The sequence below is a fragment of the Myxocyprinus asiaticus genome, chromosome 37 (assembly GCF_019703515.2).
Source record: "Myxocyprinus asiaticus isolate MX2 ecotype Aquarium Trade chromosome 37, UBuf_Myxa_2, whole genome shotgun sequence".
Lineage (NCBI taxonomy): Eukaryota > Metazoa > Chordata > Actinopteri > Cypriniformes > Catostomidae > Myxocyprinus > Myxocyprinus asiaticus.
The window spans coordinates 14928627-14944619 of NC_059380.1; the positions used below are offsets into that span (position 1 = coordinate 14928627).

Sequence of the window (15993 nt, forward strand, 5' to 3'; positions counted from 1 at the left end):
CATGTTCTGACTAGCGCATCGTTTAGTTGAAGTTCACCTGTTCATTCACTTAACTGTGTAGATGTAAGTTCATATATTACATATACAGTATGTTGTGGATATAGTGATTAAACATGCATAAATAGGATGTGTTTGAACGTGTTCAGCACGATCAACTCATGAAGATCAAGCGGAGAAATCCTTAACATACTGCATTAATGTAATAGATGAATCCATGACTAATATCATCTTCTATACACAGATTCTCAAGATGCTTTTTCTTCTGTTTATATCTTGCACTGTTAATATCTTGCAGTAGCATTTTATCTCGTCATATTTTCATAAACAGAATGCTTAAAGTCGTTTAATTATCGTCATGATGCGCCTTTTTCGTCGTCTTCGTTTTTATTGACGAAATCAAAAAACCCTTCAGCAACGAACGTTTTCGTCAGTGATTTCGTTGATGAGATTTCCCCTACTGAAGCGGACGGATGGAAAACGTGCAGACAGAAGTCATAAAGTTACACATCCTACAAATGGGACTGGATGTTCTACTATTCAGCCAACAACCAACTAGTGAGTTTAATATTTTTAACATTAGTGCTTTTAAAAGGATGAATTGAGAGATGCAATTTTTTGTTAAGAGTGCTGACAGCGTGCAGTACATTTGCGTGTAGATACTGTTGCGCCTTAAATCAACCTCATTATTTAAAGTATTGCTTGATTACAGATTCACCGCATTCAACAATAAATTTTAGTCTAATAGCCTGCTTTAAGCAATATTTCCCGTAATCATGCATAGTACACAGGTTTATTTCTGAGGTGTTTTGGACAGATTAAAGGACTTTATTTTAATGGAGTCTGTTGCTGATTCTTTATGGTGGGGTTTCTGATTGAAAGTGCATTGGTTTAAGAATCTGTTGCAGAAGAAAAAAGCTGTTGCAATGTTTTTTTTTTTTTTTTTTTTATCCCCTTATCCCCTTTTTCTCCCAATTTGGAATGCCCAGTTCCCACTACTTAGTAGGTCCTTGTGGTGGTGCGGTTACCTCAATCTGGGTGGTGGAGGACAAGTCTCAGTTGCCTCCGATTCTGAGACAATCCACACATCTTATCACGTGGCTCGTTGTGCATGACACCGCGGAGACTCCGCATGGGGAGGCTCATGCTATTCACTGCGATCCACGCACAACTTGCCACGCGCCCCATTGAGAGCGAGAACCCCTAATCGCGACCACGAGGAGGTTACCCCATGTGACCCTAACCTCCCTAGCAACTGGGCCAATTTGGTTGCTCAGGAGACCTGGCTGGATTCACACAGCACAACTTGGATTCGAACTAGTGACTCCAGGGGTGGTTGTCAGCATCAATACTCGCTGAGCTACCCAGGCCCCCAAGCTGTTGCAGTGTTATGCACCCACAATAATCTTAGTTATGCACTCTAAGAACTCTGGTTACATTGAAGCGCATCATTATGTTCTCGATGCAGATAAGCAGTATTGTGCCCTACATTAGAGCATTTCTTATTAAATACCTTCTGCTTATTTATTGTGTATTTATCAGTTTACCTATTGTATGGCTGTTGTTTAGAGTCCATATATCCCTAAAAACTCATCCACTTACATGTTAAATTGTGGAATTATATGCCTTTTTTGCCTCAGTGCTGTTGCAAACTAAGAACAATTGCAAATAATCGTAAAACCGGTTAACCACTATTTTTTTTTTTTTCAGACGGTTATCTAACCATCAAAATCTCACACCGCTCAGTGTTTCCCCTAGGATTTTTTCAGCAGCGGTGCTGCTGTGCCCACGTCCATGAGCCTGCAAGGCTGGACCCATATTTATGCATGTCGGTGGAGTAATAGCTTAAAAATGACCTTAGAATCATTGTAGATGGGATATTCAGAGATTCGGCATTGATTATTTGCTCAACCTCTATGAAAGCCCATAATGTGTTGATGATTAAACTAGTTTAAAATCTTATTAATGACCCCAATATTCTAAACGGCATTGAAAAGTAATAAAGGAGAAATCTGTACCAAGAACAGATAGAAACTGTAAGGCTTTCAATCCACAAATCACAGATATAAAAAAAAATATTTACAAAGAATTTATTAATATAGCCTATAAATATATCGATGTAGTGAAGGAATACAATTTAATTTCGGGATGTGTTTTTCTTATGAAAAATGGCATACTTTTTTTATTTTTTTATGGGTACTGTCCATGTAATCATGGTTTTAGTTACTATGATATTATTGCAAATACCACAGTTACAACTCTGGATACAACGTAACTTTCCTTCTGTGTAAAATCTTTTCTAATGCTCTCTGATTGTAGAAATTTTTTTTGTCTTCAGATGACTGTATTTTAATCAGCAAGATCCTGATGAAACAAAAATGTGAAAGAAAACTAATTCCCACTGTCACACCATGCCCTAACCAGACACGACGTGATGCTGCGACATGCAATAAAAGGTATCTTTTCCATGTTAATCACATTTTTTGTGATAACCAGCTGCAACAGGGCATTCTATTTTTGGAATGGTTTCTATTTTCTGCGATGTTGCGCCGGGAAGCCCATGAAAATAGGTCTAAAATCCTTCTCATAACAGTATATTTAAGCCAGGGTGACACTAGCCGGTTCAAAACAACTTTATTTTCACTGAGGATGTCACTACGGAATGTTGTGTTTGAGGTCTCATTCTCTTCAGTCGGATCTCTGTCATAAACACACACACCGGCGGCTAATTTTGACTTTCTCTCAGCTTCCCTGTGACATGGAGCTCGACTAAATAACAACAGAGTAAGGTGTGAGTACGTGAACATTAAAAATTGTAATAGATTGAATTTTGATGTGATTCGTAAAGTAACTTTGCCCTGGTTTGTCGTAGAAAGTGTATGTCCATATGCAGCTTCAGTGAGAAAATTACAAACAGACTCTTCCATCTGACTGTTGTAACATCTGCTTTTATTGTCATTTATAATAGTTTTAGTGTATTAAATGCTGAATTTATTTAGTGAATATTGCGGTTTGAATATTGGTCATTTGTGTTCAGCAGATGAAAGAAAGTCATACACATCTGGGAGGGCATAAGAGTGAGTAAATGATGAGAGAATTGTCATTTTTGGGTGAACTATTCCTTAACAAAGTGCAGATTTGTTAAAATAATGTTCACAGAGCATCATGAGCTTGGCTTGCAACACTGTCACACTTGAGACTGCTTGAGCAGTCAGAGATTCTCAGCCGCATGCAAATAAACTAACAAATTATCAGCAAAAATATCTAAGGTGATTCCACTGTCGGAGCGATTAGTAATATTTAGATTTTCCTGATTTTTGGCCAATAATATGTTGGTCGGTGATGCACCCCTACTAAAAAAATTTTTTTATCTGCAGTGACACTTGTTTTGGCCTGACAACATCTCAGCATAAGTCATAAATATACTACACATTTCCTTTTAAGTAGAGGCAAGCCAATTTTTTTTTAGTTGGTTTAAAGCTAGCCAAGTGTGTTTTTGGTTAGGCCTAAGACCTCAAACCCCCATTTATTAGGCTACCTAGGGCTTTGTAATTTAGTCCTACCATGTCTCATGAGTCTAGATTTCAGACTGTTGCAGTAAAGTTCGGTGTGTATTGTAGCTTATTCTGCCCAAGATGATCAATATTTGGTGTTTTATGGTGTTGAATGGCGCATACACTGGAGGATATTTCATAAAGCAAGCAATGTTATATGAAATATTTATTTTTAGGGACCAACCACTGAAGGTGCTAGGCACCCTATAGTGTTTGTTAGTTTTCTCATTATATTTATTATTACTTTTGAACATGTATTTGACACTTTTATTGATTTCAGGATAGCAGAGACTTGATATCTACATGCCACCAAATAATGGTCATCTTTTCTGTGTTTCTCTTTTATGCCCAGACTGTAGACTCTTGCTAAAGGTTCACATTAGAGCAAGACTGGATCACATGGTAAGCCAACAAAAGCTTTTCATTCCTAAACTGCAACTATTTGTTTTGGTCAACTTCAAGGCACAATTAGCCATACACACACAAGTCTTTAGTATGTCTTTAGTGCCATGGACAAGTACAGTGGTAATTTAATCATTCAGTGCCTGAGAATGCAGTCAGGGTTAAGCATGGCAGTAGCTTATTTAATGTATTTTTTTATGTCAATATGATCCAAATGTCTTCTGCACAAACAATGCTGACAGCAGGCTGAAGCAAATAATGTACAAATACTGTACTTTAGGCAGACACATTGTATCAAGAGCTTGTATACGATTGCATTAAAGCACTCGGTTCACAGTAATTCACAGTAAATGTTCACTTTTAAGAATCGTCTGTTTCATGCACAATGTACACCAGTTGTGCTTCATCAGCTACCAACGTGTGAGGACAGCAGAAATGGCTTTCCTTTACCATAAACATTTACCATAAATGTTGGACCATAAATGGTTTTAAGCAAAAACTCACACTACCCTCCCATTACCCTGATTTCGCTCGGCATGTGAACCCCTTACCAGCGTTTTTACTGGCTTATCCAATGTGTGCAAGAGTTGTGCACATGCCTTTTTATGTTTTGATGTCAAAAGCAATGAATAAACCAATGATTTTAAATCTCATATAAATGCAGGTTTCTTCCATTTTGTTTTTGTATTTTTTAATAAGCTGATTTACATTTTTTGCTTTGCTTGTAAATGTGCTTAATATTTACATTTGTGATGTAAAAGAAACCTCAAAATCAACAATATGGGTATCTCCATTTTAATTATGTATGGATAATTAATTCCTAGAAAACGGCTTTAGTTCGTGTAAAACGAGTCCTTAATTACCATATTTTACCGTAACCAAAAATGCACCAAATTAGTACGTTCTTGTTTTACACCAGGTAGCTAGGTAGTCAGGTAGCCAAATGAGCTTGCTTTTTTGTTGTTGTTGTTGAAAAAATTTACTACTGTATTTTTCAGAAATAAAGTCGCACCTGGTCAAAATCAGGTTGTTGAGAGAGAAAAAAACGCGCACAGATAAGTCTGTACAAGTCACACTGGCAGAGATTGCATGCGGCAGGCACTAGTACCCAAGAGGAGCCGCCTGACTTCCATTCAGAAGCTTAAATGTCAGACGCGCTCCGTGAAGAAGATTACCTCAGGAAATATGCATCTATATGCTTTGTAACTCTATTCTGCATCAAAATAAACAGCTATTAGTCTGTGAGTAAAATAGGATGCCTGTTGTATTATATTCATTCATTAACTTTAGCGACTGTCTATCTGTGGATATTTCTGATATATTAGCTTCTATGCTGTGCAATAATTATCCGGTTCACTGACTGAAGGTTTTACTACGAGTGTAATGAAACGTCATTTTGTGGGCATGTGAGGAGTTGCGTTTGAAAGCGGTCTAGAGTTTGTAGAACAGTAATGTTATGATGGGACAGAAAATTTAAACTGGTTACATAAAGTACTTTGTAAAGGCAAAATATTCTAAATTGGCCACTTCAAAACACTTCCATCTCTATGACTGATGTTTTCATCTGTTTGAGCATAAGCATACGTGTTTTGGTGTGCGTGCATTTGAACGGCTGACATTATGTATAAATTATGTGTAGAAGTCACAGGACATTGTAGATGATGAAAATCCTGTGACATATTCTGGAAAGTACAGTACTTTCATGGTGTTTTCATTACAAAGCAAGGTTGGAGCTTGGCATATGTATTTGGAGAGCAAATCATGAAAACGAATAAATGTGTTCTTTAGGCTTGCCACGGTATACGGTGTTACCGGTTATACTCGGTACATAAAATGATACCGGTGCTAAATTTTATACCGGTAAAATAGGTAAACATTATGAAAGAAACTTACTTAATGACAACAGTTCCTATATCAATAGCCAAACGAATAGAATTGCCCAGATAAAGTTGTTTGAGTTTGTGACTCATAAATAAACCTAAATGAACGCATTGAAAGCCAGAAGTTTTTTATTGACAAAATTACTGTGTACGCACACTTACAGCAGACGTTACATTTAATTGACAGCAATAACTGTGCGAGGTGGGATGCGGTTTGCCCCATATTTTGGCGACTCGCACCCAAACTGCGCTCGAACGCGTCGCCAATTTAAAGAAATTAACATGAAACACAGACACCTTCAGCATGAGTTGGAGATGCATCCAGCTGCAGACTCGCATCAGGTTCAACGATTGGCGAGTTGTGCGTTATAACACGGACGCTACATGACCAAAGCGGCTGCGGTGGAAAGATAAAGTAACACTGTGTTCACACATCATCCGTGAGCAGGGCGTGAGTTTTTTTTATTGAGTTTACTTGCCTGCAAACAAATAAAATGTAGTGTACTATAGGTTCCGTTGGAATAATTTGTATTTGTTTTTGTGTCTTTTCTATAATCTCCTGATTATTTTAGTGTTGTACTACACCCAGAGCCGCTGAGCTCAGCATGAGCCACGTGACAAAAATAGGCTCAACTACGAAACTATCCGCTCACTGCCGCATCTGGGATAATTTCTGCGTTGAGCCTATTTTTGCTGCGCGGCTCACGCTGAGCTCAGCGGCTCTGGGTGCAGTACATCACTAAAATAATCAGGAGATTATAGAAGAGACACAAAAATGTAGTACACTATAATTTATGTCTGCATGCAAGTAAACTCAATAAAATAACTTAAAGGAAAGAATTAATAAACTGCCAGACCTTTTGCCATTCTGTGTATATAGGTGTACAGTTTAGACACAAACCAGTCGCAACCAAGTGTGCTGATAAAGATGAAGTACACATGACTGCCCGCTGTTGTCCTTGAAGCAGCAATAACCTCAGCTTATTATGAACTTATTGAAGAAAAAATTTGGCATAGAACCCCATCTAAACATTAACATGTGCAAAGACTGTGGCCCTAAAAGCCCAAATTTATTTTTAGTGATACTATTTTAGCACGTTAGCCAAATAAACGGATGAGCCCAATTTTAAACGGAGAGCGCTTTTCCTTGAGCTTTAAAAATGGAAAAGGCATAATAATTACCGGGAAGAAAACCCTTGGAAAAAATACTGGTTCCACTGATTCGTTCTTTTGGGTTAGTGTTTATTAGGAGGACACGTGGATAGATTTTTTTTTTCTTTCTCGCTGGTCGTAACCTTTTTTATTATAAGTGTTGGGGTTGTTCGCAACGAATGTGTATTTGGACATTTGGACAGGAGTATGAATTATCGACATGTTGAAGTCCTTCGCAGCTGCATGACAAATCTTAAAGTGTGACTAAACAGTGCTAGTCAGCAGAAGCGCGCAGCCAGGACAAACCCTTCACATGACCACCACTCATCACGAGCCACTCAATGAGCGACACACATCATGTTTAGCAGCGCTGCAGTGGAGGGTCATGTGAGTAAACGCAGGTGGATCTCATGAAAAATCGTACATAATTTACGAGTTGGCTATTTCATATGGTCTCGCACGATATTGTTATCATAAACTTGTACGACTTCATGTGCAAATTCCCGGATGTCTAATGTGGAAGCGCGAGTTCCACGCACGAGGCGTTAAGGACATACTTATTAATATTATGCCCTTACGAATGCTGACTATTTCGCCATGAGAGTGTGTTGGTAAACGCATCTGCTTTGCGTTGGTCGCGCTGTGTGGTTGAGCAGATGACAGCCTGCTTTCAGAACAATAGCGTACTTGCCTGGTGTAAATAAATAGTTACCGCTAAGATTATCAAGCTGGCATACACGGTCCTTAACATTCCACACACACACTGTCAAATCAACATAATTAAAGGTACACTCAGTCATTGATTTCCTCATTACAAATGTTTACTCCATGAAATCAACAATAATTAAAATATATGTATAAAATGCATCACTCACATGAGATGAAGACTCCATTTTAGTAACCTTATAAAAGTTGTTTTATTCTGCATGGATAGAGTCTGTCTCTTTTTCTGTTTGTCTCTCTGACTGTCTATCTATCTGTCTGTCTGTTTTGTTTTTTTTTCTTCTTTTTGGAGGAGGTTTGGCATAGGGATTTAAGGGGAATTTAAAAATGTCACTTCATGTCAAAAATGTTGCAGACACCTGCTGTACATCCCTGCTGAAAAGACCAGCTAAAACCAGCTTAAGCTGGCTGGCTGGTTTTAGCTGGTCACCCAGCCTAGCCAGGCTGGTCAGTTAGCTGGTTTCAGAGGGGGTTTGAACACTTTTTAGCTGGTCAGGCTGGGAGACCAGCTAAGACCACCCTGACCAGCTAAAAAAAGGGTTCAAAACCCCTGTAAAACCAGCCTGACCGACCAGCTAATGCTGGTTTTAGCTGGTCTTTTCAGCAGGGCTGCATTTAATGATTATTTCAATGGCTTTGTAATGTAAACATCATGAAGTATACCAGGGTTTTTCCTGGCTCGAAATGAGGCAGAGGTGGTACCATCCTGATCATGTGCACACATGCTCTTGTACCATGCCTTCCACTGGCTGAAGCAAACACTTACTAGCAACATATTTTAGGTGTTCTAATAATTAGATGATTGAAGAAAATGACAATTATCAACTTATAGCATATTTAAATTAATTTTAATTAAATACAACATAACTGCTAATGTGTTCATTTATAGTTAACAAACAGCAAACTTGATTAACCTCTTAAACCAATAATAAGATCATATTTGATCTCAGGTATGTGGGTGGGTATGGTGGGAAGGGACGATGTGTAAAGACCAATCGGCCACAGTTTTACAGTTTGAATTGGACTGATCACTTAGATTGACAGGTCTTGATTTACCATGTGCACAACTGAAACAGTGCTGGATCTTATTACTTGTTACTTATTCTATGTAAATATGTTTCTGGTTTATTGTGGCATTTACTAATGTAAGTAGTTCTTAGGTTCAGTAAAACCCTCAGATCACTTGTTTGGAGAGTTTTTTGGACTTTTGATAAAAAAAGGCTACCTTGATTCCAAATGCCATAACTTCCCTTGAGATAACATTAAAAATGTTTGCCCAGATACAGTTGACATGATTGTAGTCATCATGTCAAGCATGAATAACTAACAAAATGAATAAATAAACTGCATCACTTTCTCAGCAGTGTTGTTACATATGAGCCTCCAAACATGAGATGTACATGTTTGCATTTTTGAGAAAATCAGGATTATGCATGGTTAATAATTTTTAAGTTACTGAAATAAGGCCATGAAACGGACACAATAGATTTTGTAGACTCCAGTTTTCGCTCACAAAATTAACTTTTGTGGGACACTTTTGTGTTAGAAAGGCCGTATCGGATCACGCTCTTCTTCCGAGGTAGATTCACAGCGTGTCTTCTTCCAAAAATGATAATGAGCTAAAACGGGAAAGACTGTACCTCTCGTTGGTTTCATACGGATTACACAATCAGAGAATAAATGTTTTCAATTTAAATTGGTTCATTTAAAAGTAGGGCTGCCCCCTGATAGTCGACCAAAGGTTAGTCGATGAGAAGAGTCTTGGTCGACCAAGTTTTGATTGGTCGGTTGGTTGCAGAAAAATCTCCACACAAAAACGATGAACACCGGTATTAGCGCTGGTTGGACGCTAGGTGGTACTATGGGATAATTTTCGTTAAGCAGGGTTAGGGTTAAGCCTACACAATAAAGCAAGACACCTTGATTTCAAACTTAGAATTTTATTTATTTTAACATAGAATTCAAATGAAACTGGAAAAAAAAATAAGTGCAATTAAAATGTGTGTTGTTCAGCTTTTTGAAAGATGGCTTTACAACAGTTATCAACATCTCTCTGGCAAAGAACCTACTTCATCTGTGCATTCTCTACCGGTCGGGTATTTTGTTGTCCAGGAAAATACATCATGTGTGTGAATAAATTCGTTTTGTTCCCTCCTTCACGATATATATATATATATATATATATATATATATATATTGCAATACCCAATTATATTGGCAAGCCCTGGGCTGAGGGATCGGTGAATATTCTTGCTTTTAGCATCAGCTATTGCCGATCCCTCTGACCATCGTCGATCCCCGAGATCATCGTCTGTCGGCACAACCCTAATGTGCATTTCTCCCTATAAATTAACAAAATGTTCAGACAGTCTCCTTGTTGGTTTTTCTGACACATTCAGGATCATTACTGCTTTTGCTGGAGTCACTGCGGCTCGCTTTGTGCTTGCGCATGTAAAATGTATATTTTAAAGGCTCATTATTACGGTTTAGTATTTCTCTGTAATGTAGAACAGTGTTAGCAATGTTACTTATAACATTCATTCTCAGCCCTGGAACTCAAACCATTTTCTGATTGCCCACCCCCCCAAAAATATATATATTCAAGTAATTAAATTAATATAATAAATGTACGACTTGTTGACTAATGGCTTAAATTAACTCCTACTAGTCCACTAGGAAAATCTTTGGTCAGGGGCAGCCCTATTTAAAAGTAGACAATTCAAGCTTCTCATGTCTGCGAGGCAAGTATACGCTGAGTTTCGGTTCATTTCATGATGCGCTCCAGACAGAAGTTCACAGATACCAAGACGGCATCCTGTATGATTTCTTTATTTTACAAAACCACAACGTTTTGCTGTTATTGTGAGTGAACACAAATAAAAGTAAACCCTTTATAGTTTTGAGTATTTCTTTCTGCTGTTATCAGGGAAAAAGTCAGGTGATCACGCCTCCGGTGACCACAGAGGATTGACTATGTTATGTTATCAATATTAAAAAAACAACTCAAACAGGAGCAATTCAAATATTGAATTCTGGGGGCATTTCCGACCCTGCACGACGCTATTTTGAGCCAACACCTGATTAGCTTGCTTGTTGTTAAGCTTAATGGAGGGCTATTGCCTAAGCTCTGCTGGCTCTATGGAGATTTTTTTTAGTGGTTTAATTTCACAGCAGTGGCAAACAGTGTTGAAGTTTAGGGCAAACATTATCCTTACCTGGCTGACACAAAGGAAGGCTGGTCAGGTAGACTTCGATGTTGTGTGGAGGCTGTGACAAAGAATGTCAAAGAGGGGGAGGGGCAGGGGCAGGGGCTTGTGTGGTCTCACAGAATTACAACTTAAATGTAGATGTCGGGCACACGTTTAATTGAGAATTGATGCCAAGGGCCAAATTTAAATAAAAACTAAAATATACATTAAAAAATAAGAAATTACTTGCAAAAAGGGCACTTATCTAGTGAAAGAGTGCGGGTGCTTGAGCACCACTTGGGGTCTATCTGTGCACATGTCTGCCTGCCTGAGTTTCGTTGACAGTTGGAGGCGGCATGAAATTTGGAGGCAGCCCCTCATAATTCTCTATGCAGGATAAACCCTGTAAACATACAATAATATGGTACCGTAGCACCATCCACGTTTTTATAGGCATAAAACGCATCACTCAGTTTTATACAATATTTAACGGGGGTCCCGGCTCAGTCTTTCTACTCACCAAGGGGTCCTTGGCCTGAAAATGGTTGAAGACCCCTGGGTTTGGCCATAAACTGGCAGAGAATGGAAGAAAATAGAGGCCTAATAAAGCTCTTAACTCCTGTATTTATTACAAACTTTTAACAACATTATGGACCTACAAAAACATGTGGGTTGGGTGGTGTGGATGAGTGAGTTGGGACATTAATATTTCTCAGATTTAAGAGTCATTTTTGAAGATATTCCTTATTACTAGTCCAGTGAAACTGGTTTATTTAAATTCTACTTAAATTTACTGAAAGCCTAATTTTAGCTGTTTTGCTTCCAAAGCAAAAGTACTCATCTGTTCTGAATTGTAAATGTGCAGTGGAGAATTAGAGCCAGAGGAGTTTGCCTTGGTTTTTATATCTATTGTGTAAACCATGTTCTTAATACTAGGGATGGGCACGAGTACTCGGACGTGGCAGCAATGATCGATCATGAAAACGATGATCGATGGTGATCATGCATGATGTGCCTCCTCACTTAATCCGAAATTTAATGACAGTTACCTGACAACTAAACACAAACGTGTAAAAGTGGGAGCTTTAAATTTTTAAGATTGATTACGTTGTGATTTTGAGGGGTACATTGATTGTCAGAGACGTCTCATAGCAATCAAACTGATAAATGATGCTGCAATGCTATCGTTACGATCATCAAAAGAGAGTGTAATTAACCGTGTTTTGAACACCTGTCTCTGCAAAACATTTGCTAAACACATTTTATCATCATTTAATGTAAGAACTTTGACTCGTTAATGGATATTATTTAATAAAAGTCAGTGTTTGTCACTGACTGTAAACCTCCCTGCCCTGGGTGCTGAAATATTTGCGTGAAGTAACACAAACCTGCATCTTGACGAAATGGGAGTTGAAGATTTCTGCACGAGTTTCCAAGTTAGAAGTCCAACAAGTGTCATTTCGTTGCACTTTTCTAGTTGAAAAGGTAGAAATTCAGACTCTCCTAGTTGGATGGAACGCTTCACGAATCAACACAGCAACAACAATACGGAGCATCGCAGCTTTCTCCACAGGAGTGAACAGTTGGGGAGACACACACACATACACCAGGCACGTGTGGCAGTGGACTCAATGCGCTGCGAGTGTTTCAAACAGCTAGACAGAGCACAGCAAAATAGAGCTGAATGCAGCGTCTTCAAAACTGAACTTCAACTTAATGTTTATGGCGTCTCCTGTTAAGCCAACTGCGATTTGAAAATAGACGGTTCAGACAGTCACTAAAAAAACTGGTGTGCACTTACTAAGATTACTTCGGTAACCTGAAGGAAGAACAGACAGACGCGTGTTGTGCACATTCTTTCATTGAGTTGGGCAGCGAATCTTCACATAATGACCAAATATGATGTATTTATTTTGATTATGCAAACTTTTGTACATTTTGTAACAGATTATTTTATAACACCCTATAATAATGAATAGACGATACATTGGAACAACAAGACGCAATGCAGCAGCCAAAATTGTTTGTCAGACATGTTATTATATATACAGTTATGTACATGTCATTGCCCCGTGAGTACTTGACAAGTACTCAAGTAGACAAAATGACCAAAATGCCCATCCCTACTCAATACCAGGACCTAAGTTGTACACTAGTATTGAATTTCCATGTTTTGGCTTTGGGCAAAAGAGTAACGTGCATGGACACTGCACTAGATTTCGACAACAAAGCCAGGCTTATCTGTGTCTGAGTTGTTTTTACAAGATCAATCTTTTAGAGATTTGACCATGAAAAGGTCACATATGTCAATGCGTTAAGCCCTGCTGCCTTGAAATAACACCATATCACTCGGTTCAATTTATTTTTCAGTTACTATTACACTTAAAATTAGGCCTGGGTAATATGGCTGAAAATTGTATCTTGATTTTCTTTGCTATTTCAGTGTTTTGATCATTTTAAATTAATCTCTATATTTCCATCTATTTATGCATTTGCTCTGAAATGGCTTTAAAGGGTGTCCCCCCCCCCAATCAGTGCAAGCATCATTTCGAACATTGTAGATAGTTGATACAAAATTCATACAAAACTTTTACTATGTCATGAAAAATGCTACATGATAATTGCTGTTAACATTTTTGGGTGATGCAAATAAATTGTTGAAAGAAGGCACTTCTCCTCAGTCTACTGGCACTATTCAGTGAAACCTCAATGAATCAATGAGCACATTTACATGCATGTTCTTTGAACTATTATGCTTACTAAGCCGACAAAGTGTGTGGCCATGTACTGTAAACGCAATAAACAGCATTCTTTCATCAATGCAATGTCATAATTGTCGTAAGAATAAACTGATAGACACGAGTAGATTTTTGCCCATTACACAGATTTTGCATGCCATGTAAACACCTTAACCAGCGTTCTTACCGGCTCATCCAATTTGCACACGTGTTGAGCGCATGACGTCAAAAGCAGAGAATAACAGGATTATTTCAAATGCCATGTAAAAGCAGATTTCTAGCTTTGTCCGATTGTTAGAGCTCATTTTAGAGCTTAATCAGCGTATTGGTGTGCATGTAAACGTGCTCATTGTCGATTCAAGTACTGTTTTCAGAAAGGTTTTATTAGACTGTAAATTTGTCTGGATGTACCCCCCCCCCCCCCCCATAACCTTTTGCTTGCCTCAAATGAACTTCGTAGATGCTGCCAGCTTCCCTGATTATTAAACATTAATGTCAAGGCAACCGCCATTTAGTGATGAATATGCAAACTGCAACCTTTGTGCCTCAGCTGTAATCACATGATTATGGTCTATTTTATCTGTCGGCTTCTTGTCTGGTGTAAGATACTCTAAACAATAGTGAAGTTGTTTGGCTTATCACACAGGTGCATCAACAGTTGTTAATGAACAACCCCCTTGTTACCCTACTGCTTGTGATGGGGAGGGGAAGCTCCTGTCTTGAGGCTCCATCTTTCCTTATGAGTCACTTTTGAGCACACAGTTGTGTGTAGGTGGAAGACTAACTGCTCTTTGAAAGGAAACTGTGACATCTGTTTCCTTTAAGCTAAATAGCATTGCGAAGATTGCCATGTTTTGTGAGATTGAGTGTGCAGAGTTGTAATTTCGGTGGGGGACTTTCAGGACACCAGACTGTGACTAAAATGGTCGCAAATGAAACAAAAAAAAAATTATTGCAACAATAATTTACAATCTAGCCACCATTGGCGATATACAGCAGGTGAGTGTTTCAAACAGGTAGACAGAGCACAGCTAAATGGAACAGAATGCTGCATCTTCAAAAATGAACTTCAACTTAACACGCATATTAAAAACACGATGCTTATGCTTATGCTCCTGTTAAACCAACCATGATTTGAAAATAGATGGTTCAGACAGTCACTAAAAAACTGGTGTGCACTTACTAAGATTACTATGGTAACCTGAAGGAAGAACAGACAGACGCACGTGCACATACTTTCATTGAGTTGGGCAGCGAATCTTCACGTAATGACAAAATATGATGCATTATACTTTGATTATGCAAACTTTTGAACATTTTGTTACAAATTATTTTATAACAGCCTATAATAATGAATAGTTGATACACTGGAACAACAAGACGCAATGCAACAGCCAAAGACATGTTTGTCAGACATGTTATTATATATACAGTTATGTACCGTAGTGTGCAAAAGTCTTAGGCACATAAGATGCTTCACAAAAACATTTGTCTTAAGATGGTTATTTATATTTTTGGCTTTAGTGTGTCAATAGAAAATATACATTTTAGACTCCCAAACATTTCTTTTGCAAATAGAATAGAAGAACAGGGAGCCCTGCAACAGATGGCATGGTCCCCACAGAGCCCCCCACAGAATATTGAGTCCGTCTGGGATTACAAGAAGAGACAGAAGCAATTGAGACAGCCGTAATAGATTGAAAAACTGTGGCAAATTCTCCAAGAAGCTTGGAATATCCTATCTGCCAACAACCAAGAAAAAGTGTATCCAGTTGTACCTAGGAGAATTGGTGCTGTTTTAAAGGCAATTTGATCACACCAAATATTGATTTAGCTTTTTTTTTGTTTACTGGACTTTGTATGACGTTAATTGATAAATGAAAACTATTTATGGCATTATTTTTGGAGGCATCCTCACTATGCAAAATTTTTCCCAAGTGCCTAAAACTTTTGCACAGTACTGTACATGTCATTGCCCCTCGAGTACTCGAGTAATTATTCAGAGTACTCGAGAAGACAAAATGCCCATCCCTAGTATCTAATAATATTATTTATGTATAATGGTACACTTATTAAAACTGACTGTTTCACGTGGCAGAGAAAATAGCTCAGATGCATACATCAGATGGAGCTTTAGAGAGATGAGAGGTGTAACAGGTCTTAAGGATGATGCATATGTCCGATTTAAGTGTTTCTCTTCACTCTACATATGGTAGCACAACACGTTTTTGCAGTTTCTGCCATTCTTGCTGTATTATAAGGGAGTGCCATGATGTAAAGTATCGCTCCAAATTTGCGTGCTTGCGATGAAGACATCTTTGTTTGTAAACAGGAGCGATAGTTTTATTGCATCGCTCAC

At 38.3% G+C, this 15993-nt stretch overlaps 1 protein-coding gene across 7 annotated transcripts in view; it reads left to right on the forward strand.

Annotated features, from left to right (window-relative positions):
* Positions 1-15993, forward strand: part of LOC127428065 (F-box-like/WD repeat-containing protein TBL1XR1) — a 108627-nt gene that overhangs the window by 33775 nt on the left and 58859 nt on the right. For 3 of the 7 annotated variants that reach the window (XM_051676114.1, XM_051676117.1, XM_051676119.1), the window contains exon 2: positions 3904-3953. The exons of 3 other annotated variants lie outside the window; for them this stretch is intronic. Coding sequence is in view for 2 of the 4 variants with exons in the window: in XM_051676117.1 (XP_051532077.1) it covers positions 3951-3953 (3 nt within the window). In the remaining 2 variants the exon portion in view is untranslated. Of the gene's footprint in view, positions 1-2335; positions 2454-3903; positions 3954-15993 lie in introns of all 7 variants that reach the window. One more of the 7 variants, XM_051676116.1, reaches the window with a different exon arrangement.